Raw genomic sequence first — 26,643 nt, 5'->3', positions numbered from 1 at the left:
TGAACACCTCACTCCACTTAGTATTACATAGTGATTGTTGTACTTCCATGTATTCTGTAATTAATCTTCTGTGCACTAGTTTAGATTTCAATGTTTGGCAGAATTATCTAGCAACAAATTAACCTTTGTAACCCCATGATCACTGCACATCAATGGTGGTAATACTTAACTTGATGTAACAGTACTTTCTTTAGGAACGCAAACAATGTCTAGTATGTTCAGTCTCTTGGTAGGTTTTTTTCCAATCTGAAGCAATTGTTCCTGAATATATGTTGTGAATAATTTCCTTACTAATGTTGTTGAATCAATATTATTGCAATCTGTTTCTGGCAAATTTAAGTCCCCAGCTAATATTATTCTTCCCTCCTGTGTTTCATGCAAGAAATGTATGAATTCCTCTAGGTCATCTGCACTTGACTTTGGTGGTCTATACACTCCAATTGTTAAATGTTCCAGGGTTGTCTTTATTGTCACATTTACACAGTCTATAGTGTTGGTGTCATCACTGAACGTGTAATAATCATAGGTATCATAACTATCTTTAATCCCTATCATAACACCTCCACCTGATTTTTGTTAAAATGTCTGTTACAGTAAAAACATTTATACCCTGATAGAACTGCTTTCCAGTCATTGTTCTTTAACCATGTTTCACAAACAATAACATCAATCTTGTGGGAACATAGCATATTTTCCAATAAGAAATGAGAACTTATGTGCCTACCATAACGTTCCATGTTAGTTGTCTTCTTCTCGCCTTCTTTCTTGCTGGATGGGTTCGGAGCTGACCTTCGGCTCCGACTTGGCCTATATTAAAGCTCGAGAGCTATTTATACCGGCTCGAGGCTACCCTATATCCCATAATGCTAGGCGCCAACTACCCAGATCTCGTTTGATAGCTGAAAACCATAGCAGTTTAGCTCTCCAACAAAAGGAGAGGAACCTCGCTAGAAATCACCTAGATCTATAGCTACCAGAAGGGATAGCCTAGGGGTCAAGCAGAGGCAAGAAGATCCCTAAGGATCCTTTAGGTCTGTCCAGGCTAGGGGGATGGGGGGTGGGACACAAGAAAGAAGGCGAGACGAAGACAACTAACATGGAACGTTATGGTAGGTACATAACTTCTCAATGTTAAGTTGTCAATCTCGCCTTCATTCTTGCTGGATGGGACCACGTCCCTAGCACCTTCACCCTGGGTGGCTCATCGGAACAGACTCTTGAGAACGGTGGAACCAAAATTAGCCCGGCTTCTGGAGGCCATGTCTAATTTGTAATGAGAGATAAAGGTATGAGGAGAGGCCCAAGTAGCTGTCGCACAAATGGAATCTATTGGTAGTCTAGCCTGAAAAGCTATTGAGGTGGCTAATGCTCTGGTTGGGTGAGCCCTGGGCCTTGACGGTAGCTTTTGGCGTCTAAGCTGATAGATGAAAGTGATCACAGATGCCAGCCATCTAGAAAGGGTTACTTTGGAAACTGGAAGGCCTTTCTTACCTGCTGCATAAGAAAGGAAGTGCTGCTCAGATTTTCTAGTTTGGTTCTATCCAAATAGTAACGGAGTTGACTATGAACGTTCAGAAAGTGCAGTTTTTGTTCCGCTCTGATGGAGTAGTTGGGGAAGAAAACTGGAAGATCAATAGTCTGGTTTAGGTTCGCTTCAGAAGAAACCTTAGGTAAAAAGGACGGATTAGTCCCGAGGGACACTCTGTCTTTATGGAAAACTAGATAAGGTAGACGAATGCAAAGGGCCTGAAGTTCTGACACTCTTCTCGCAGATGTTATGGCGACCAGAAAGAGAGTTTTCCAAGATAGCAATTTCAGGGAGCAGGAAGCCGCAGGTTCAAAGGGGGGAAGAATCAAGGAGGTTAGAACCAAATTTAAGTCCCACTGCGGTGGGGGGGGTCCCTGATTGGGGGCTTAAGCAAAAAGATACCTTTGAGAAAGGTTTTACAAAGCTTATGGGACATAATACTGGAGTCTGAAAAGCCTGCATGAAAGTTTGAAATAGCCGCTAACTGTACTCTGATGGTGGAGGAAGAAGACCCTGAGTGAAACAATTCGGCTAGGAAGTCTAGGACTGATTGGATAGGGGGCAGTAAAAGGATCTATATTTCTGGCTCCTGCCCAGAAGGAAAAACGCTTCCACTTGCTGGCGTAAATCCTCCGGGTGGATGACTTTAAGGAAGCTATAAGTATGTCGCGCACAGAATGGGAAATAAGGGGAAGCCTGGCTAGGGTTGGAATTGGAGCAACCAAGCTGTGAGCTTAAGAGATTGCAGGGAGTGGTGCAGCTGTCCCGACTGATGGGTCAAAAGATCTGGCACTGGGTCCAGATGCCAGGGCTGCCCCAAGAGGTAACAATGCAGGAACGGGAACCATATCTGACGAGGCCAGTAAGGAGCAATGACGATCATGGTGGCTCTCACGGCGGTAGCTTTCTGAATCAATTGAGTGATTAATGGAAAGGGGGGAAAGGCATACAGAAGTCCCCGGGGCCAATCGTGGACTACAGTGTCTCGGGGGGGGGGGGTGGCTGGGAAGAGGGAAGAGAGAGTGAAGAAGTCGTGGCACTTGCTGTTTTGAGGTGTTGCAAAAAGGTCACAACAAGGTCGACCCCATTTCTGAAAATTTTTTTCCACTATTGTTTGTTTGAGGGACCACTCATGAAGCATAAGAATGGCTCTGCTCAACCTGTCCGCTATGATGTTGGACTTCCCAGGGATGTGCATTGTTGTCAGAAACCACTGAGAGGAGATCGCCCACTGCCAAAGTCTGAGAGCCTCTCGACACAAGGGATAGGACTTGGTTCCGCCCTGCTTGTTGATGTACCACACTACGGACATATTGTCCGTCTGAACTGCAATAGTCCCGATGGGAAGAGAGTCCTGAAGGGCTTGCAACGCTAAAAGTACTGCTCTCATCTCCAAGACATTTATGTGCAGGTGGCACTCGAAAGGTTGCCATGTGCCCTGGACTGTCCTGCCCTGAAAATGCCCCCCACCGATCAGGGAGGCATCCATTGTCACCGTGGCGACCGGAGGAGGAGGAACATATGGTCTGCCCTGAAGTACTTGAGGGGAGACCATCCACCAAGAAAGGCGTTTCTTGCAAGACAGGGTTATTAAAATGTTGTGTGACATTGGAAGCTGTTGAAAGGACCACTGGGAAAAAAGCATCCATTGAAGGATCCGCATATGAAAGCGAGCTAGGGGAAGTAGAGTAATGGCTGCCGCCATGAGACCTAATACCTTCAGGACAAACCTGGCTTGTATTTTGTTGTTCTGAAGAAGGATGTGAACATGCCTGCGAATATCTTGAATACTTTGTTCAGTCAGTTTTGAGGAAAGCCGAACTGTGTCCAAGGTGGCGCCTATGAAGGTAATAGACTGACAAGGCGACAAGGCAGACTTTTCGAAATTTATGGAGATACCTAGCCCTTTGCAAGTATGACTGGTGTAATCTCTGGAGCAGAGAAGTTGACGCCTGGTGGTGGCAGTGAGGAGCCAGTCATCTAGATATGGAAACACCTGGAATCCTTGACGTCTCAGATGAGCCGTAACCGCTGCCATGCATTTGGTGAACACTCGGGGGGGGCTGTAGTGAGACCAAAGGGCAGGGCTCTGAACTGATAATGACTGGTTCCCAGCCGGAAGCGGAGAAACCTCCTGGAGCACCTGTGCATCTTGATGTGGTAGTACGCATCCTGAAGGTCTACTGAGCACATCCAATCGTCCTGACCCAGAAAGGGTAGAATGGACTGTAGCGTGACCATCCGGAACTTCGTTCTTTTTACAGACCTGTTCAGTCTGCTGAGATCCAAAATGGGTCTCCAGTCCCTGTCTTTTGGTACTAAAAGAACTTGGAGTAGATTCCGGATCCTTGTTGGTCTGCTGGGACTGGCTGGATGGCTCTTTTTGCTAGCAGTTTTGATATTTCTAGTACTGCTTGTTCCCTTAGACTGGGTGGAACGTCTGGAAGGGGTCCTTTTGGCTGAGTTGGGGTGTGGATAAATGGAATTTTGTAACCCTCAGATATGATCGACTGTACCCATTTGTCTTGAGTGAGTGAAAGCCAGGCTTCTGGGTACAGTGATAACCTTCCCCCGACTGCCACCGAAGGCGGACAGTCGGGCAGCTTCTCAAGGATGCTGGAAGGGTTTGTCAGAAAGAGACTCTCTGCTACCCTGATTTTGTGGACCTCCTCTGCCCCTGGGGCGGCATCTGTTATTGTCCCCCCCCTGCCTCTAGTGGGGAACTGACCTCTTGTGTCAGGCGCGACCTCTTGTGGTTTACAGAACCACATCTTCCCACTCTTCTGACCCTTAGGGTATGGTCTAGATGGGGTGGAAAAACGGACTCCCACGGCAGAGAGAGTCTTGCCTTCTTGCTCGCATCGGGTCAAAGTATCCTTCACCTGAGGTCCAAACAAAGCTGAACCGTCAAAGGGGGAGTTAGTGAAGGACGCCTTAAAGGGGTTTGCAAAGTTACAAAGCCGCATCCAGGCATGACGCCTCAAGGCCACGCCTGTGCCTGCAGCCCTACTCGCCCCATCGGCCGCATAGGAAATAAGCCGCATGGAGGAGTTGACAATGGAATTCAGGGTTGCCAGCTGGGAGTTTATTTTGTCCTGAGACCCTGCAGCTGTTGGTTCCTGTAAGACCTCACCCACTTCTTTGAGCATATCTCTTTGAAGGCGGGTGAAGTGGCACAAATAATTCAGCGAACGCATGATAAAGGTCGCTGAAGAAAACATCCGCTTGCCGTACCTATCCATAGTCCTAGACTCCTTGTTAGGAGGATGGACAGGTACTGAAGGATCAGCCAGTTCCTTCTTAGTGGCTGCAGCCACCACCATGGCATCAACCAGGACACCCTTGGCTAAAAACTGATTGTCCGAAGGGGCTGTAATAAATTTGGAAGGCCTCCGTGGGGTAGGTTCCATCGTGTCAGGGGGCCGCCCACGCTTTCTGCGCCACCACTTCCATGAGGGGGTCGAAAGGCGGAGACACCCAGGAGGTGGAAGGGCGAGAGCCAAAAGCCTCTAGGTAAACCGACTCGTCTTCGGAAGGGTTAAGGGTAGACCAGTTCCCCCTCTGCTTCAGGATTTCAAGGATGTCTGAAAAGGAGACATCCTCAGAGGGGGACCGTGGGGATCCTTCCGACTCATCCAAGTTGGTATCCGATGTGATGAGCTCAGGGGAGTCCACATGCTTCCTCTTACATTTCCTCTTCCGAGGGGGTTCCCCTGACGGATCAGGGGAAACCTCAGAAGAGGAAGATATTCCCAATGAGGAAACCTGAGGCGTTGGATCTCTACGGTCAGGAATGAGAGGGTGGGTAGAGGCCGCAGCAGGCACTACAGAGGGAGGAGCTGAGGGAGCCGACTGTGGAGCACGCACAGGGGCCAGCACGCTCATGACTTCGAAGGCGCCCCTATCAGGCAGGGTAGAAGGTCCCCACTCCAAAGAGATAAGGACCCCTCCCGGCACCGAGTGGGATGGCACCGTAGCCAATGTCGGGGCCGAACTTACCAGCGCCGAAGCTCCGAGAGGGAGAACGGGGTCGGAAAAGGGTCCAATGCCACTCCCCCCTCGGAGTCTGATGCCACTTGCCCCCTCGGAGCCGACGAGGAAGTCCATGCGCCCAGATCCCTCCAAGGATGGGACCATGGAAGAGACCGGAGCCGACGACAGAGCCGAAATGTGAGGTATTGGCTCCGACGTGTCGACGGCCATGGCTCCAACAAGCTCCGGCTCCGAACTCAGAGGAAGAGTCGGAGGAGGAATCTGATGGGGTGGGGATAGCCACTGTCTGTTGAGAAGGGCTATGAAGTATTTGGGCTAGTGCCTGAGACTTAACAAGTCTACTAACCACCCTCTCGAAGTCGTGGCCCGAGAGCCTGGACAACCTGGAGGAATGGGTTCGATGACTCCACTCCGAGAGTAAGGGAGACCTCGGAGCCAAGTGAACAGACTCCAAGGATGGAGATCTGGACCTCTTACGGCTGGCAGACAGCGCCGACTGTGTCCCGGAAACATCGGCTCCGGTTCGAGCCAATGTAGAAGCTTGAATCTGAGGAACATCGACTCCAGCCGGAGCCTATGAAGAAGACTGTCTTGGAAACATCGGCTCCAGCCGGAGCCGATGAGACAGCAGTTTGAGAACCACCAGTCGAAGGCTTAGAGCTCGGAGCCGATGGCTTCGAAGGCTTCCCCAACGAAAACTTGGTCGGGGAACCTTCAGGCTTTAACAAGCCCCTCAAAATCAATTTATTTCTGCGTTCCTGCAGGACTCTTGGGCTGAACGCATGACAGACCGAACAAGAGTCCTGCAGGTGCAGAGGGCCTAGGCAATAAACACAAGTGTGACCGTCTGTCAGCGACATTTTCTGACAGCACAAGTCACACTTCTTGAAGCCATCCAGCCAGTCCCAGCAGACCAATCCTGCCTAGTGTTTATCAAATATTGCAAAATATCTGCTGCAAAAATTCTCTTCCCTGATCTTGACAAATGCACACCATACTGTCTGAACACGTGCTCAAAATTAGGCTTGGATATAGTAAACATTTAAATTTTTTTTTTAAAAAACAACATTTTTTCGATGTAGGTATTTACCCAAAAATCTTTTCATTCACAATGAACAGACTATCCTTTATATACGTGATTTGTGAAAAATACGTCCTAACACCAGTACAAGCTATACTATCTGAGAGGCCTGTCAGTTCCCTACTAACAGTCAGAGAATCCTTGTGGATGACATCATTTGTACAGACATGAATAAAACCAGATCTGTACTTCCTTACATTAAGGTGTTCCAAGGCTTATGTCACATCTTCTATTTTTGCTCCTGGGAAATATAACACTATTCAATGATCATTATCTTCTCTGCAAATACAAGCATCAGTTCCTCTTAATAATTGAATCTCCAATTACAAGAATATCTTTGCTGACCAGCTCTGAAGAACCTTTAGCTTCTAACATCTGCTCTATCAATGGTTACGAAGGATAGATCATCACCCTTAGTATTATTAATCCTACTATTTTCATTGTGTAATCCACAAGTACAAAACTTTCGCTGTAATCTGTATAACGATCCCAAGTCAAGTTATAACACTAGCTGGAAACCGTCTAAAACCAAGATTCTATTATTTTAAAAATATACGAGTTAAGCGCTTTCATCTACAGTGTGTAGACTTCATCAGAACTTGTGGATTATTCTTGGTTGTTTCTCTGTATTCGTTTTTTGTTTATTTTCATTGTGTATTAAATTCTCATCCAGTTGGCACTGTAAATCCACAGCTTGAGCCATGTAGTCAACATCTGTCTCTCTCCTTTTTTCTTAAAGTAATGTTCTTCAATCCTTCCACATTCAGTTATGATTTCATCCTTTTCACCTGCCCCTTGCCTCTTTTCTACCTTCTCTTTTGGAAAAATGATGCCTTTCTGTAGACTGAAGGTTTTCTGATAGAAAAATATTATCATTCCCTGTAACTTGTGTGTTACGTAACAAAGCAGTGACCTTTTCAGTATGTATTCTCTTTACTTTACAGGCATTAATCGGTTTCTTCTGCTTCCTTGTTATTTGTTGTGAACTTCTTCCTTTCTTTTTTCGTTTCCTTCTAAACAAACCAGATCCTGCATCCAGAATTCCAAAGTTGTCTGGGGCATTGTCTTGTTTCACAGGGGTTGAACAATCTTTGCAGACAACAGATGCATCATTTCCTAAATGTGTATTATTTGTTCTTTCCCTATCATTTATTTCACCAGACCAGTCATTAATATATGAAACAGCTCTCCAAGCCATGCCAATTGAACAACTGCAATCGTCATCATTAAGTCTAGATTTACTTCTAACAATGGTAAACAAATCATCCAACTTTTGACACGAGGAACACAGATTACCAGCGTTATCAGCTGTTACCTTTTATTATGCATACCATTTACTACACTACACAAGATATTTGTACACTAGCAAATCATTAACTGCATACTCATTTAAGGAACCCACATTCATCTTCAAACGATTAATAAAATAATTGTAAAAGAAAAGAATAATCAAAACCAGTCACCACAGAAATCTAAGAGAACTTAAATCAACTTTGTTGACAAAACGTCACACAAGCAATATACAACTAAATACAAACGTAAGTACAATAAACTTATTCTAAACATACAAGTTCTGCAAGCTAGACAAAAGCTCACTATCACTTGCATTTGCACTTATTTTTAACAGTAAAGATCAGTAAACCACAAACCAAGGTAGGATTGTTTAGATATACTCAGGATTTTCCTCTCTGCCGTCTGTGTGAATTTATATCAAAAAAGCTAATAAAAGAACAAGAAAATATGCCAAAAAGTAATAGAAAAGAGATGAAATCTTATCTGAGCCTAGAAAAAACATCTGGGCACACTAGTGGCAAATGAGATCTGAGGAGGTTGGGCGAGGAATAGAGGATTATGGATAGGGTAGAAGTTTGAGCCTGGAAGCAAAGTTTGTGGGAGGTGGCCGAGTTGGATCTGAGGGTCTGATCAGAGACCCAAACGTGAAGCAGAATGAGAAGGATAACATCACATTTTCAGAATGCCTTACTTTTCTATTCTTTGGTGCTTCCCCTCCTGGTCATATTCTTCATTCTCTGCATTGCTGGATACCCCACAAGCACAAAGCCCACAAAATAATGTCACCGTGACTTTCCCTCCATATAAGCATCTCTCTCCAGCTCCTTTATGTAGGCAATTCATTCCATAACTTGTATACCACCTTTTATCTGCTTCGGATTAAACAATCACTAAAAACTTTACATCATAGAGGCAGGTATGACCCTAGCCCTGTGCAGCATCCTACCGTTGCCCAGAATGATGCTGCAGTACAAACAGAAAATGATTGACTTCAACAATTGGCTAAGTTTCTGGTGTCATTCTAAGGAAATCCAGTATCTGTCTGCTTGGGATGACATGACTGACAGACTTCGATGCTTTGCCAGATAAGGCCTGCATCTGTCACCCCTGGGTTTCCGGGTACTGGCTAAGGCTCTTGCCACCCATATAGTGCCTTTTTTAGGTGGTGTTCCAAAGATCAAATTACCACCACAACAGCTATAAATAAATGCAATCTGAGGGTTATGCTGCTCAACCCTAGAAGTCTAAATCTCAAGAAGCACTCGCTCAAAGCACTTCTCAAAATGGAGAACATCGACATTTGTGCTGTAACACAGACCTGGTTTAAAGCAGCAGAAAGCACCCCATGTGCTAACCAGGCTATAACTTATTCTACACTTTCTGGCCCCAAAACATGGACTGAAGCTCCAAAGGCAGTGGTGTCTATATTCCTAAAGGATATGCACACCTCCAGACTAGTAGCCCAACATAATGCATCTGAGATACTCCAGGTACAACTAACATTGGGTAAGATGGCGATTCAGTCATAGCCTGCTATAGGTCCCCAACCATGTCCCAAGACTCTTACTTCACATTCCTAAGCGCCCTGGAAATTATTAAGATCCAACCCAACACACTCATACTAGGCGACTTCAACTACCCCTCCATCAACTGGGAAAACTACTCATGCACCAGTGCAGTGGCCCAACACTTCCTGGACTTCATCAATTCCAATGTCCTGGACCAGCTCATTCTTACCTCCACTAGAGGAAGCAACATCCTTAACCTGGTTATTACTAACATGGGCAACCATTACTCTATACCAGTTCCTCCCTGGTTAGATCAGACCACAAACTAATCACCATGGAAATCCACATCTCAGCCACACCACCCCAACAAAGGGATCCACTGTGAAAAACGTCTCCAAAGCGGACTTTGGACTCCTAAAACAGAGGTGGATAACTTCGTGGCACCCATGAAAATGGAAAATAGATGCATGACTCTGAATGATACACCAATGCACTGTACAAACACATACATAAATGCATGGAACAATCCATACCTAACAGAACCAAGACGCTCTCCTCCAAAAAAAAAAAGGAAGCCAATCTGGTGATCCCCTGCCATTAATAAACTCTACAACAGAAGGAAGAACACTGTTGCAGAAAAGGTGAAGTCCCAAGACTGGAAAAATTCCCTCATTAGCCTAAACAAAAAGGTGAGATCCCTCATCAAAACCTCCAAAGCCAGCTATGAAGGCAGAACTGCGGCAGACACTAAAAATAACCACAAAGCCTTCTATAGTTATATTAAGAATCTCTACACAATACCCAGATTTGCTCTGAATTACTGCACAGTGGTACCTTCTATACTGAGACAGAAGATATTGCCAACATACTGGCTGACAGATTCAGTGCCAACTTTACCCCCCCCCCCCAAAGGACCAATCTCAATACGGGAAGAATGCCAGGCACCCGGCATTACTACAGTACAGGTTAAAGCTGCATTGTCCAAGGCCAAGAATACAGCTTCCATGGGACCCAACAATATCCCGGGCTGTGTTCTACATGAATTACAAAGTGAACTGGCACCACATCTGTGTGCCCTGTTCACTCACAGCCTCACCTCAGGCTTTGTCCCTACTGAATGGTTCACAGCTACAGTTATCCCTCTCCATAAAGGAGGAGTGACTACAGACCCTGGAAATTATCGCCCCACTAGCCTGATGAGTCTGATATGTAAGGATATGGAGCGCATCATCATCATGGACCTAATTAACAAGGATATAGGGAATTTCCAAACTCTAGATCCCATGCAATTTGGTTTTGTGAAAGGTGGCTCATGCCTGCTCAACCTGGTTGACTTCTTTGAGTCGGTCACCAGAGCTGTGGATGAGGGTAAGGCAGTTCATACAGCCTACCTCAATCTGGCCAAGGCCTTTGAAATTGGCTCAGATAGAGCCCACAGTGTGAAAGTAGTGAACTCAAAGTCAGACTGCCGACCAGTCATGAGTGGAGTCCCACAGGGATCGGTATCAGGTCCTCTCCTGTTTCCCATCTACTTCTCAAGTCCAGGCCAACACGGAGGAACTCTGGCTGACCAGGTTCACAGACGATGGCAAGCTAGGAGCCATTATTAACACCCAAAGTGATGCAGACATCCAAAAGAAAGGCCTCACTGAGACTAATGACTGATGTTGAAACCATGGCCTTAAGCATAATGCCAAAAACATGCATCATCAGCCCCTTTGGGAAAAACTCAGTTCCCATTAATTACCACATCGAGGGGAGCTCAGTGAACACTGAAAGCGTTATAAGAGATCTGGGGACACAGGTTAACAGCAACCTCTACTTCGACCACCACATTGCCACTGTGGGCAGAAAGTCCTACTATGTGGCACATCTCATTATCAAGGGTTTTGCATCCAGGCAGAAAGAGGTCATCATTTCTCTCTACTCTTCCGTCATTAGAGCAACAGCTCGAGAGGCCACAAAAGTACCTCACAAAGAGGATTCTAGGCCTTAATCACATGTCCTACATGGACAAACTCAAAAAAACTCCAGCTATTCTATGTCTCATATCGTCTACTAAGAGGTGATTTCTGCTTGACTTACAAAGCCATGTCTGACGCAGCTCTGTTAGAAATGCTACATCTAAAGAAATCCCAATCCCTCTGCACCACACGGTCCAGAGACCGCAACCTCATTACCACAATCAACAGAACATGCTGGAGGGACAGGTTCATAACCCAGAGACTGCCCATGCTCTGGAACAGACTTCTCATACATGTCAAGCAGAGCACCTCACTGGCCCTCCAAGAGAAATCTTGATGAGTGGATGGGAAATAGAAAGTTCACCCAGGGGATCACTCTACTTGATAAAGGCACTGGGAACTAATGTCGGATGGTACAATGCCAGGGCAATTCTTTGGGCTAGGCTTGTAACGGCTCCAGGGCCATTAGCCTAGTACACACCTATGAACATATTATATATATATATATATATATATATATATATATATATATATATATATAGGTGTGTGCGTATTTTTATTTATTTATTTTACATTTGTAGTCTGACTGGATGCATGTCCATTTTCAGCGGAGGCCAGGGGAGAAAAGCTCCAAGGGTAAGTAGATACAGCATTACATAATACCAGCATTACATATTACAAACAAACTATTCACAGAGATTACATAAGTAAGCAAGTTAAACAAGTTCTACAGCTTACAGTTAATCCTGAGGGCAAGTCAGGATTAAATTAAATTACACAGTAAACTGGTTAACAGATTTTTACACATTCTAGAGAGAGTTAGCCAGGCTTGATACATTGACATAGCCAGTTAAGTCACAAATGTTTGAGTCTAGTTTTAAATTGACCTAAGGTGGAAAGTAAGGTAATATCAGCTGGTAGAGAATTCCAGGATCTACTTACAGAGTTTGCAAAGAGAGAATCACCGGCTGTGTTATTAATTTTGCTAGTCTGAATTAGTAGTTTGTTAGAGGATCGAAGCGGTCTAGGATTGTTATAGGGGGTGATAATATTTTTAAGTGCAGGAGTATTGTCCGGATTATAGAGGATTTTATAGGCCATAATCAGTTGGTTATACTGGATTAGGCTGGGTAGTTCAAGCCGCCCAAGCTGATTTAGACTGATGCAATGATGTGTCCTAAAAGGCAGCCCATTGGCAAACCTGGCAATGTGGTTGTAGCAAATTGAAAGTTTAAGGATAGTCTTGTTTAAATTCGGGAGTAGAGGGGATGCATACAGAAGGGTTGAAAGAAGGTGAGAGCGAGCTATGGCAATTTTAGCTGGAGGGGTTAGGAAGGCTTTTATTCTGTAAAGTGACCCTAGTTTTTTATTGATGATTTTGATAGTTTGGTTAACATGTAGGTCAAATTTTAGATTATTGTCTATGATGACACCTAATAGTTTTGTAGAGGGGTCAGGGGAGATTATTGTGCCATCATTTGATTTTATGGTAAAGGTGAAAGCAGTAGACCTACGTGTTAGTGAAAATAACAGCATTTTAATTTTTTTGGGATTTAGGATCAGACGATGTTCAGAAAGCCAGTTTTCTATTGTATTAAAGGTGGTCTGGGTAGCTGACCATAACTCTACTGGTGATGTGGCTGAGCAAATCAGAGTAGAGTCATCAGCATATTGGATACAGCTGACTTTTGGGATGACAGTACAAAGGTCGTTAATGAAGATGGAGAACAGCAAGGACCCCAGTATAGAGCCTTGTGGTTCTCCAAGGGTGTTAGGTAGAAGGTTAGAGTGTTTGTTCTGTCAGAAGACAGTCTGCTGTCGACCATTCAGGTAGGATTGAAACCATTGAATGGCTCCAGTATCTAGACAGAATGTTTGCAGGGTGTGGATTAAAAGTTGATGATCAACCATATCGAATGCCTTGGAAAGATCCAAGAAGAGGGCTGAGGATATATAATTATTGTTGCGATTATGGTTTATGGTGTTGGTAAAGGCTAAGAGGGCTGAAGTAGTGATATGATGAGGATGGAAGCCATGCTGAGTGTCTGCCATAAGGTGATTCTGGATTAGGTGGTGCATGAGTTGTCTATGAATACATTTTTCCATAATCTTTGCAAGTGGAGAGAGTATAGCTATTGGCCTATAATTGGAGAATTCAGTAGAGCTGCCTCCTTTGTGAAGTGGATTACATAGGATATTTTCCAGATGGTGGGAATTTTAGCTTCTAGTATGGTTCAATTGATTAGTATTGAGACAGGGTAAGCAATAGCATCAGCTGATTTTTATAGGTACTCGTCAGGGAGTTGATCAGCAGAAAGTGTAGTGGGTTTTAATTTTTTGATCAAAGTATGGATAAGTGAAGTGGCGACTGGTTGGAAGCTGAACGCAAGTAGGTTTCTAGGGGTGCTACTTTCAGGACCAGGGGAGCTAAGAGGTAGTTGGCTAGCTAGGGCTTGAATTGTCTCAGTAAAGAATTGGTTAAAACTATCAGAAACATCTTCAGGGGTTTTATCAATAGTAGCAGCAGGGATTGGGGTTGAAGTTTGTCCAGGATGTAGTAGATTATTTAAACCTGCCCAAAACTTCTGAGGGTTATTTTGATTTACTGTCTGTAAATTACAGTAGTATTGTTTTTTGTCTTGCAAAATTGATTTTTTGGTTTCGTTCCTGGATTGCCTGTATTTAATGTGATCTTGAGGGTCTTTAGAAGAACGCCATAAAGCCCATGCTTTGTTTCTAAGGGTAATTTTGAGTTTAGGCTCTTTAGAAAGCCATGGCGCAGTTTTTGCCTTGGTTCTCTTTGAACGAACAGGTGCATGCAAATCAAGGATCTTAAAGAATTTGTTGTTAAAGTATGCTACTGCTTCCTCTAAGGGGAGGTGTTTTAGAATAGACCAATTACATGAGTTTAGTTCTTGTTGGAATTTGGCAGGGTCAAAGTTTTTATTGTTTCTAACCTTTCTGAGTAAGGGTTGTTGGGAATTAATGGTTTTGTGCTTAATTACATATGTGAGAAGGTGATCGCTTAGGCCATCAAGGAGGGTACCAGAGGTGTAGAGTTGGGGGTGACTATTTATGAGTACCCAGTCAAGTATACTTTCTTTTTGGTTGGGTTTACCTATCTTGGTAGGGGTAGATATAATTTGTGAAAATGCATGCAGGTTAATATGGGTGGTTGGGGATTCTGAGGAACAGATGCCCCAGTCTATGTTAAAGTCTCCAAGTAGTAGGGTTTCTTGGGGGTAGTGACATGACAGCCAGTGCAGGATATCTTCAAATGTAGATATATTGTTACCTGGAGGAATGTACATACAGATGATATTAATGCATTTATTTTTATTAAGTTGCAATTTGGTGGCAACAATCTCTGAGTTACATCTATGGTGACATTCAACTCAGATTTATACAGTACAGCTACCCCACCCCCCCTTCCTGGAAGCATGATCCAGCCTGTGTATGCTGTACCCAGGTGGTAACACTTCATTGTCTTTAGTGTTAGGTTTTAACCAGGTTTCAGATAAACAGAGAATCTCTGGGGAGTGGACATCCAGAAGTGCATGCAATTCATGTACCTTGTTATTAATGCTTCTAATATTGAGATGACAGACTAGGAGAGAGTTAGTTGGTCTATTAATTGTAGGTTTGTAGCTTAGATTGCAAGTAGAGGGAGTATGTGTATCTGAAGTGAGTGGGCCAGGGTTGGGGTGAATATCACCACCAAGTATTAGGTTGAGTCTATACTTGGTGATGAACTTTAGGAATTTATTAGTTTGTGATAGTGTTTGGATCTAGAACTAATGTGCCTGGGGTTGAGATGTTGATAGACTGAACAAGATGTTGGACAGGACCTGGTACTGTAAGTATGGTTGAAGGTGGAAGGATTTACAGCTGGGGTGATAGTATGGCCTTTTGGGACCTGAAATCCCGTGAGAAACATATATTTGTACACACACACACACACACACACACACACACACGTACACACACACACACATATATATATATATATGTACACGCGTATATATATATATATATATATATATATATATATATATGTACACGCATATAAATATAAATATATATATATATATATATATATATCTAAAATTAACCGCACTCAAAAAAATTGAACGAAGAGAAGAAATTTTAACTGAGAAATGAACTTCGTGACAATAAAAGCATTCAAAAAAATAGTAAATCACACCAACAACTCTTGTAGAACTTTAGCGCTTTTGTTTTATTTATTATCAAGACTTCTTCAGAAAGACATGTTTCATAAGTATGAGCAACCATTTTCACTTCCTTTATATACATTAGTTCTAGCAGGCCATTTAAATTAACAACAGTTCCTTTCCAATAGTAAAGTGTGAACAAGCAGGGTGCTGTGTGCATTTTCATTAACATTACAATCGCAGTTACATAAGGTAAATTAGTCAGACAGTAATAGCCTTGTGGTGCCGTGTGCATACTAAAAGGGATTGTGTGCAAAAGGGGATTGTGTGCAAAAAGGGACTGTGTGCAAAAAAAAAAAAAAAAATGTATTGGGGAAACGGGAAGGATGACAGTCATGCTGTGATGATTCTAATATAAACACGTAACTTATGAGTCTTTGCCTCCAAAGGTAAGTAAAGAAGGGAACGGGGGAAGGTGGAGGAGTCAGGTAGTGTCCTACTATGCTTTGGTATCGGTGTGTGTGTAGAGAAATGTGTGGGTATGCCACCTGATGGGGGAGTGGGAGGAATGCGGTGTGGACTTGAGGGGGGGCTGGTAGCGGGCTGCCCATGACAAGGAGCATATGAATGACAGTGTGTCCCAGAAGACTGTCAGTGCAGATGGTACCAGCTGTGGGCTGGTTTGGATGGTATCACCCCTTGAATGGCTGTGTGAAATAGTGAGACCGGGGGGTATAGTTGGTGCGGTCAGCGGGGGCTAGCCTGGTGATTGGGAGCATGTGTGTAGGGGGTATGGGGGAGTCAAAAGTCAGAGAGAGAGAGAGAGGAAACACATTATATTTGCCCAAACTTCACAGGATTCAAATTCACAGTGCTGGAAAAAATAACAGAATTTCTAGGGGACATGGACACATTCCTGCAAGTCCGGGAATTAAATGGCTGGCAGATAGAACTGAGAGCTGATGTCTATCCAGGTCTCAACGAGACACTGAACATTAAATGTGCACTTAAATGGTACAGAGATTGAAATGTGATAGGGTTTGAAGAACTGTGCAAGAGGGTTTGAAGAATTGTGCAAGTAGATTTAATGTGTTTATGGATTTACAACTGTGCAAGTGAATATAATGCGTTTCCTCTCTCTCTCACTGACTTTTGACTCCCCCATACCCCCTACACACATGCTCCCAATCACCAGGCTAGCCCCCGCTGACCGCACCAACTATACCCCCCAGTCTCACTATTTCACACAGCCATTCAAGGGGTGATACCATCCAAACCAGCCCACAGCTGGTACCATCCACACTGACAGTCTTCTGGGACACTCTGTCATTCATATGCTCCTTGTCATGGGCAGCCCCCTACCAGCCCCCCCTCAAGTCCACATCACATTCCTCCCACTCCCCCATCAGGTGGCATACCCACACATTTCTCTACACACACACCAATACCAAAGCATAGCAGGACACTCTACCTGACTCCTCCACCTTCCCCCGTTCCCTTCTTTACTTACCTTTGGAGGCAAAGACTCATAAGTTACGTGTTTATATTAGAATCATCACAGCATGACTGTCATCCTTCCCGTTTCCCCAATACATTTTTTTTTTTTTTTGCACACAGTCCCTTTTTGCACACAATCCCCTTTTTTGCACACGATCCCTTTTTGCACACAATCCCTTTTAGTATCCACAAGGCACCACAAGGCTATTACTGTCTGACTAATTTACCTTATGTAACTGCGATTGTAATGTTAATGAAAATGCACACAGCACCCTGCTTGTTCACACTTTACTATTGGAAAGGAACTGTTGTTAATTTAAATGGCCTGCTAGAACTAATGTATATAAAGGAAGTGAAAATGGTTGCTCATACTTATGAAACATGTCTTTCTGAAGAAGTCTTGATAATAAATAAGACGAAAGCGCTAAAGTTTTACAAGAGTTGTTGGTGTGATTTACTATTTTTTTGAATGCTTTTATTGTCACGAAGTTCATTTCTTAGTTTATATATATATATATATATATATATATATATATATATATATATATATATATATATATATATATAAAATATATCTCCATCCTTAGCCTTAGATGTAGCCCAACAAGAAGTAATTGCTATCAAACTTAAGATACAGTGAGGGAAAATGCACAAAATGTCATGCCCTGCGGTATAAAGTGTAAATTCTCCAATTCCGAATTTGTTATAAATGCTTTATTCTGGGCATAAACAAAATGCAGTTTAGTGTCAGTGGCAAGCAGCAAATAAAGCCAAGTGAAAGCTGTAAAACTGATAAATATCACATTACAGTGAATTATTAAAAAAAATAAATAAATATAAAAAATAAAAAAAATGGAGTTCATGACCCGCGACTTCCAGGACTCAGTCAGGACTCAAAGTTCAGTTTTCAACATCTGACCGTAATTTTTATTTTTTTTTTGTATTCAGTCTACATTATGCAGAATGGCTACAGTTTTGTATTTAAAAACTAATACAGTTCATGCTGTTTGAGCAGCAAATAAATTACTTCAAAAATACATATGAAACAGAAATTGTCTTCTGAATAAACTCACTGTAATCCAAGACTGAATCTTAAATCAAGTCCAATGTACTAGCTACAAAGAGACAACAGCTATTGCTATATTCCCATGCAAATGGAATAAGCTTTTAAATCCACCAATAAATGATCCAAAGTCCATCAAAACAGAACTTTATAATTAACACCACCAAATAATAAAATAAAGTAAAGCATGAAAGCAGGTTTAGTGATTTCCCCATGACAAAAACGTCTCAGAAGGCGGTCTAACCAAGACAAACGACTGGTGCCAAATTCACAGATTAAACTCAATGCCAAGAAATGCATTATAATGCCTTTTGGGAAAGCTGCCACACATGCTTATTACTCCACACATCCCTAAGAGCTGACTCAGTAATCAGTGACCTGGGAACTTCTGTAGACAGTAATCTAGCCTTTGACCAACATGTCGCCAAGGTAGCAAGAAACTGATTCTATGATGCCCAGCTTATGAGGAAGGACATGGCATCCAGGTCCAAGGAAGTCATAGTGCCACTTTACGCAATCTTTATCAGACCCATCACTATGTATAATACCACCTTCAACCTGTACCTGACCAGACATATGCAACAATAGGAACACCCACAAAGGTTTCTTACCACAAGAATCCAGGGTATAAACAGACTGTCTACTATACAGACTACCTTAAAGCCGTATCTCTATACTCTGTCTCCTACAGCTTACTGACAGGAGATCTATGCCTGGCACACAAGTCATACTCCATTCAAGCTCTGATGGACCTTTTGCACATCTACAAAACAATCATCATTAGAACCACTAGATCCAAGGATTTAAAGTTTGCTTGTGACATAAATAAGACACGTTGGTAAGACAGATGCGCAAGTCTCAGAGGATTCCTATGCTCCGGAACAGGCTCCCCATCCATGTGAACCAGAAATCCATCCTTAACCCTATTTAATCATAGTCTTCACAAATAGATGGAAAATGAGAAATTCACCCAGAATCTGGCCCCATGTCTCTGACATACAGAGGCAGACAGTAATGAAAAACTAACATTCCCCCATAACCTCTAGAGACTTCCTAAACAACATACCCCCTCCTCATAAATACCCATAATACTGAGCAATACAAGTGGGTTGGGTTGCACAGCTAGGCTTATAAAGGTCCTGGTGGTCATTAGCCTAGTATATACCTATGAACCTATTAAGAACAAAAGCATACAGGCCAGAAAAATAGTGCACAACCTCATGTACGGCAGATGTGAAGAAGCAAGGCAGAAAAGGAGGAAATCATATGGAAGGAAGGCACACAGGCAGCAGACTGCAGGAACTAAACTATTATCTGAATCTTTGGAAGTACTACTAAGACACAGGGCTGCAGACCCATGGAAAGGAATACAGGAATAGATGGTTGAGAGGGAAACAGAAGCATTCATGAAGGAATAAGACAAGATGCAAAATGCTAAGGGGAGGATGAGAGCTAAATGCACTTAACATGGGGAAACTAGATCTGCATACTGACTCCTGGCAGCAAACAAATGTAATGTTATATCCACAGTAAGTTCAAGCACACTGAATGAAGATACCATGATTCATAGCATCAAATGCACAAACAGACAGGAGAGCAAGGGAAAACAAGACAGGACAAGACTGCTAATATTTTGTCATTAGGAGGTACTCTACAGTTTTAAAACAGTAACATCAGTGTTGTGTCTCAACAGACTGCCATAGAGCTAAGAGATCATGTGAAATAGGACTCTAAACATAAATAAACCAAAACATTTTACAAAAAAAAAAAAACAATCCTGCAAATCTCAGAAGGAAAAGGAAAATAACTCAAAGCCTTTAACACTGGAAGAAATTATGGAAGCATTCCGACATTTAGCAAGAGGTATGTCACCAGGATCCAATGGCATATCGACAGATGTATGGAAACAGAGGGACGAAAGTTAGCAGGACTACGAGTACATCTGTTTAACAATATTCCATGTGGCAGACCCATTCTGAAGTCATGGTTTAATGCTATAACAGTGGTTATATCAAAGGAAAGACCCCCTCAGGCCTGGCAGGAGTCTAAATATGTCCTCTGCAGTGTGCATTAAACCCTTTTAAAAGAACAGGCAGCAACTGATTCAAAAGAGAAATGGTGCCCAAAATACTAACAAAGGAGAAAATTTAGAGTACCAAACAGAGTTATCACTTATGTGAAGAATTCTAATGCGACTGAAAGTGAAAGCAGTAAATATGGCATTATCAAAAATGAAGCAGATAACAGGAACACTTGGAAACGTACAAATGCAAAGGACTAAAAAAACAGCCATTAATAAAACCTCAGTATTTACTGCAACTTTGTGTCCTGCCTGTTTACTATAGCCTACCTCTGTTTGCTCAGACTCGTTGGATTTAGGCAGCAGCCCCTCTTTGCACTCCTGTTCTTCTATTACTTGAGTAGCAGTGCTGTAACTAGATTCCTTAACAATGCCACGTTGTGGACATCCCAGAGAACTGGAACCAGGGGCGTATAAACAGTGCACCCTCACACGGAACCATGTTTGAAATTCATCCTGTATAGGAAATAATAATACAGAACAGTTAAAGGGCCACAAACATATGGCAACAATAAGGTAACAAGCACTTAGAGCTTAAGTAGGCTTCAACAGTTGCTAACAAAAGGGCACATCAAAAAACAGCAATGGCAGGTAATACAAATGCATTTATAAAGTATGATGTGTATGATGAAATATAACGTACGAGTTTTAAAAAAGTGATTAATTCAGTAGCATTTACAGCATTTTTATATTTACAAAGAAAAAGAAATACAAGCACAGCTGAAGCAAGCACCAGAATCCAACCCTTTCCAAAAAGCCATAGATGAAGCCAAGGCCTTATTAGTTTCTCACAGTAAAAAAATGAAAGCTGGCTTCCTTAATCTAATGATATATAGTTCCTGATTATTGCAGACGACAGTCCCTGATGATGCCCACCGTTGTCTTCAGCAGCAGGATCCTGGCATCCTTCAATTGCACTTCCATACATGTCCACTTCACGCTCCATTCTGGAAGCCAGTATAGGACGAGGAGAAAGAGACCACCGGTCAGCACCGTTGCCAGCACTACCAGTGCCAGCTTCCAGCTACAAAAGCTGTAGCCAAAGATCTCCTGTAAAAAAAAACAAAAAAACAAAAACAAAGTTAGAGCAGACAGAGAACCACCCAGCAAAGTCTGGGTTAAACCAATTAATCAGAAACTGCAGATGAAATGTGCCATTTATCTGATAAACAACTGTATGCACTAACATACTCTTTCAAGTATGTTAACACAGTCCACAGAGTCTGGGTGGGTACCACATTTGAAAAAAAAGAGGTTTACAAACAAGACACAAAGTTACAAGGTAAATGGCTCACATGATACACACAATATTTCGCAAAAATATAGCAGACAAGTGTAACACTCCAACTGAAAAGGCAGTTAGTTAAAAAAAAAAAAAAAAAACAACTTACAGAACTGCCTGGTCCATGGCACAGATGGATGCAGCCCAGACCATAGTCTGGCATCCAGAGTTTGATTAGCAGCATGGGAGTTTGCAGGGGTCTATGGAAGAGAATGTACTTAAAGCAGCCAATGCCTACTAACCCATATGGAGTGAGGGAGGGGGAAAGTGAGGCAGCTAGACCCTGCAACAGCAACTTTTACTAATGGGTGGGTGGTCACTCACTGAAGAGCCCAGGAAGACTTGCACTGCTACATCGATGAGTATACTACCGAGTCAGGATGGCATGCATGTGTGTACATTTTTCTCCCAAACCAGACTGCCAATGGGATAGGAAAGGGAGAGGACTCTTACAGGACCAGTATCTGGCCTGCTCCCTCACACCTGACTTTAACCTTCCAAGGGAATAAACAGGCTGATAAAGATCGCAGAATGGGAACAAATGAGTCATAAGGGATGCCTGACTCTCACCCTTTGGAGGGACAAAACAGTAGATGGGGAGCAGGAAGGGTAGCCACTGGGCAAGTCTCATAGAAAGAATAAATTTAAAAAAAACACACACAAAAATAGAAAGCAAATACAAAAAGAAAACATTACAGACAACTGAACAATGCAAGGTAGGGGTGAGAGATAAGTTAAAGCATGAAGGTTGAATCTACAGTTTATCTAACAGAAGAGAAATAAGCAGGCTTAGTGGAGCAAACGGTCCTGATTTACAATCGCAATCAATGCACCCATCTACAGGGCTCACTTTGTTCATGCTCCAAAGAGGTACTGACAGCAAATGGTGGAAACTTGACAAGACATTATGGACATTCTCCTACTTTCAGAATATACTTTTACAAAGGAGGCATTCACCCTGATATAAAGGCTGACAACAAATGAGAAGTAATAGGAGTCGTGTTTGTCTAAGTTAAAGTACTGTTGTCTAAGCAAAACTTAACACATCAGTAGATGTTTGAATGTTCACTACTGCAGTAGCCTTAGCTATATGGGCTATATCCTACCAAGGATATAACAGCAGGCCAGCTTCCAAAACTTCAGGACACCTTCCACATGCCCAAACTGTCAGGCAGCTCAAGTTGAACTGACTAAAGACAAGTTTGGGAATGAAGTCTTTCACAGCTTTCCTGCCAGTAGACAGAGGAGGGCTGAGTCCTGAAAGGACAATGCTAGGAACAGCAAAAATAAATGTTCATACCCTGGCATAAAAATCACACTAAAAACAAGGGGAAGGGAGCAGCTACTGCAGTAGTGAGCATTCGAGCATCTACTGTTATGGTAACGTTTACTCATACAACTGTACTATGTTCATCATACTGAGCACTGCTGCAATAGCCTTAACTATATTGGTAGATTACCTTAGCTAAATACATTTGGGAGGTGGGAGGTGGAAGGAGAAGAGTCCAGGAGCCCCTGGAGAATGGTCCTAGCAAAGCTTGATCTGGACCTAGAGAAGGAATCAAGTTTATAGTGCTTTATCAAAGTATGCTTAGCGGATCAGGCAGCGGCTTCTAGAATATTTCTACAATCCAACATTTCCAAAAAGCCATAGATGAAGCCAAGGCTCTGGTAAAGTGGGCCTTGACCCTGCCTGGAATAATTTGTTGTGGTGAATATAACAAAAGGCAATAACCTCAGACAGCCTTTTGAAATGCACTGTTTTTGATGAAGGCTGTCTGTTCTTACGTTCATAAGAAATGAAAAAACTGATCCAAAGATCTGAACGATTTTGTTTTGTCCAGATAGTACCCAAATTGTCTGAGGACATCCACAGTGTAGAATGAAAACAGGAAGATGGATAGTTTGGCTTAAAGTAAACTCAAAAACCACTTTAAGCATAAAAAAGGATTAGTTCTCACAGAAACCATGCCCCTAAGGAAAATGAGACTGGTCTGACTCACCATAAGACTTTGCAACTAAGATACCCCTCTTGCAGAGGTCACAGCAATCAGAAGCCAGATTATCTGACTCAAATGGAGCCAAGTATTAGCTTCTCTAACACAAAATTAAGATTACAAGATTTTTTTTTCTTGGAGGTCTCTTATGCAAAACCCCTTTTAACATGACACTACATTGAAACAGGAGGATTCATGGGCAAACATGCTGAAATGGCTGACACGCAAATCTTGACAGAGGAATAAGAAAGGATATAAGATAGCAACTCACAAACATTGTAGAACCACAGGACAACTAGCCCTAAATGGGTGCTGGTTATCTTGCTGGCACCAACTACATTTGCTAATATATGATTTTTTAGTTGGAGTCTTTCTTATCTTCATTAGTACCTGCTGCATGTCCTCTGTAAACGGGTGCTAAAGGAATCAAGACCCTATCATCCAGGCAGTAAACTGAAGAAGACTGGTGTTGGGGTGTATCAAACATCCCTGTTCTTGTGAGAGTACATCTAATTTCCAAAAGAAAGAAAAACCTGCCTGGCCAGACGGGAGTCATTATATTGACCTTGGGTATTCCTTTTGAATTTTCATAAATATACTGGATAGTAGTGAAAAGGGTGGAAAAGCATACAGGAACATTCTTGTCCAAAGAAAAAAAGGCATCTGTCTTCTAGGCCTCCTTGCATAGAGTCCTGGAACAGAAACCTGCCAATTGATAGTTCAGAGGGGAGGCAAATAGGTCTACTTGAAGAACTCCCCACAGATGGATCAAATCTTGGAAGACCCCCTGATCTAGTTTCCATTTGCAAGGGTCTGCCCTGGTCCTGCTCAGCTTATCTGCCACAAAGGTTTACTCTGACAAAATGTAGGATGCCTGTAGATTGAGACTGCATTGTGAAGCTACAGCCCAAGCTTACACGGCTAGTCTGCAGAGGGTGTATTACCCGATTCTCCCTTCCTTGTTGATGTACCACATGACTGTGGTATTGTCTCCAACAACTTGAAGACATCCCAGGGATCAAAGATGGTTCAGAGAGTTGAGTGCGTTGATCAGGGCAATTATCCTCTTGATATGTATGTGCCTGCATCAGTCCTTGGTGGCCCACACTCACTGCACTTTTATATCTAGCTGACATCCCAGGAACACGATCCTGTGTGATGGGGTCTATATTACCTGATCGAATGGTCAAATAGTTGAACACGTAATAATCGATCCATAATAATCAAACCACCACAACGAACGGAAAATAAAAAAGAAAAGTCCACCCAAACAAGCCATTTAAATGCAATACGCAGGGGGGCATGCCCCCCTGCACCCTCCACTACTTAAATATACTAACTCCGAGATCGCACTACAGTGCAGACAATAGAAAACTTCCATTTCTGTACTGCACGGAGATCTTCATTGAACCGTTCGACATTGTGGCGGTTCAATTATTACGAGTCGACTGTTACGTGTTCGACTATTTGACCATTCGATCACGTAATATAGACCCGTGTGATGAAACCAAGAAAGACCTTTGAATGTTCTACTGAAATCCCAGCTTGTGTAAGATCTCTCACCCAACAGAGAGATTATTGACACTTTGAAAAAAAGACATTGCAAAGAAAAGCAAGTCACCTAAATATGGAAAAATGCGGATACCCTATAACCTAACAGTGAGCTATAACTGCCACTACACACTCTGTGAACACTCTTGGTGCACTGGATAGCCCAAATGGTAAGGCAGATAATTGTAATATGATCCAGACAAACAAAACCTTAAAGAAACATCAGAAGTCTGGATGAACAAAGACATAAGCATCATTTTAATTTAGTGTTTCAGGAAACCTGAAAGAGAAAAAGAGGTAACAGGTTGTGAAGTGACACCATTTTTAATTTGGGCACCATCACAAATAGGTGTAGGAGAGAAAGCTCCAGAACTGGTCTCCAAGAATTTTTTTTCTTTGGCACTAGAAAAATCCTCGAATAAAAATGCTTCCCCATCTCTGGACAGCATGTGATCAAGAACTGGTTGAAACAAGAGAGTCTGATCTGAAGGACAATGGCTGACCCCCTGGAGGAGGAATTTCCTCCCACTGCCATCTAACCTTGACGAATGATTTTCAGAACCGATATGTCAAACTATCTATTGCCAAAAAGAAAAATGGAGTTTCAAACTTTCCAGAAGAAAAAGGGGGTCAGGGTGGGAGGGGTTCAAAAGTTATCTTGAACAGTCATTCAGACTTGGACTGTCTTTGGGTATTGGAGATTCAAGACTTTTTTTGGGGGGGGGGGGGGCTCCTTGCCATTTCTTTTTAAACGTCTCTTTACCTGTATTTTGCTGAGACTGTTTATTCTGTTTTTTTTTTTTTTTTTGTCAAAATTGGATGAGGAGATAGGAAATCCCTTGGAAAATTTGCAAAAGGACGGCTAAAAAGTCTTAAAGAGATGCCCTGGATCAGTTTGCCCCTTTTATCACACTTTTTGATAACCTCAACAGTAGAGGGGGCTAACCTCCTTAAAACAGTACCAGTGGCCATAGCCTTGGAAGTGTCAATAGCCCTACACACTGCAAACAATGAGTAGTGACCTGTGCAATAGAAGAAATTAAGTTGTTCAAAGCAAATTTTGCTTCACAAGAGGAAACTGCAGGTAAAACATTCCGTACACTTTCACAAATTTGTCAGAACAAACTGTAAATATATCAGCCTGCCAATTCAAAATTCTGAAAAATCTAAATTGCAGAAATGTACACTTTTTTTCCCATACGTATCAACAATATTCCCATCCTTATCAGAACTAGTAGGATTGGAGTTAACTAAGTACTTAACAGAAATGGTATTCATTAAAGCTATAGTTGCTGGGTCAGGTTTGAGAATAGTGTACAAAAATGTAAAAGGCTGAGGAATTTATATACCCTATCTGCCTTTTTAGGGGCAGCTGGCTGACTATCAGGAAAACTGCAGGCAGTAACACACATCCTCTAAACCAGAAAGGACAGGAGGAATGGGTGGTGCTGCTGGAAAATCCCATAATATCTCACAGCATTTTCTTTCTTTCTTTTTTTTGCTAGAAAGATTGAACATTTTATTTAATAAATAAAAAGGTTTTACGAAATGCAAAAGAGCCACAAGTCCCCAAATTATAGAGTAACAACTTGTGCAGTTTCTTTTTTTTTTTTTCAGCTCTCATAACATTTTGT

At 42.5% G+C, this 26,643-nt stretch overlaps 1 protein-coding gene across 1 annotated transcript in view; it reads right to left on the bottom strand.

Moving 5' to 3' along the window:
* The window catches only part of LOC122806703 (polyamine-transporting ATPase 13A3-like), a gene marked incomplete in the record, with an annotated part of 1,429,840 nt that overhangs the window by 895,626 nt on the left and 507,571 nt on the right, over nt 1-26,643 (bottom strand). Inside the window, 2 exon segments of the mRNA XM_044077342.1 lie at nt 20,450-20,635; nt 21,056-21,229. Of these exon segments, the coding sequence (XP_043933277.1) occupies nt 20,450-20,635; nt 21,056-21,229 (360 nt within the window).

This window comes from Protopterus annectens, chromosome 7.part0 (assembly GCF_019279795.1).
Source record: "Protopterus annectens isolate FY-2018-M chromosome 7.part0, PAN1.0, whole genome shotgun sequence".
Classification (NCBI taxonomy): domain Eukaryota; kingdom Metazoa; phylum Chordata; order Ceratodontiformes; family Protopteridae; genus Protopterus; species Protopterus annectens.
Note: the sequence above shows the minus strand (reverse complement) of the source record. Positions and strands in the feature narration are given on the sequence as shown.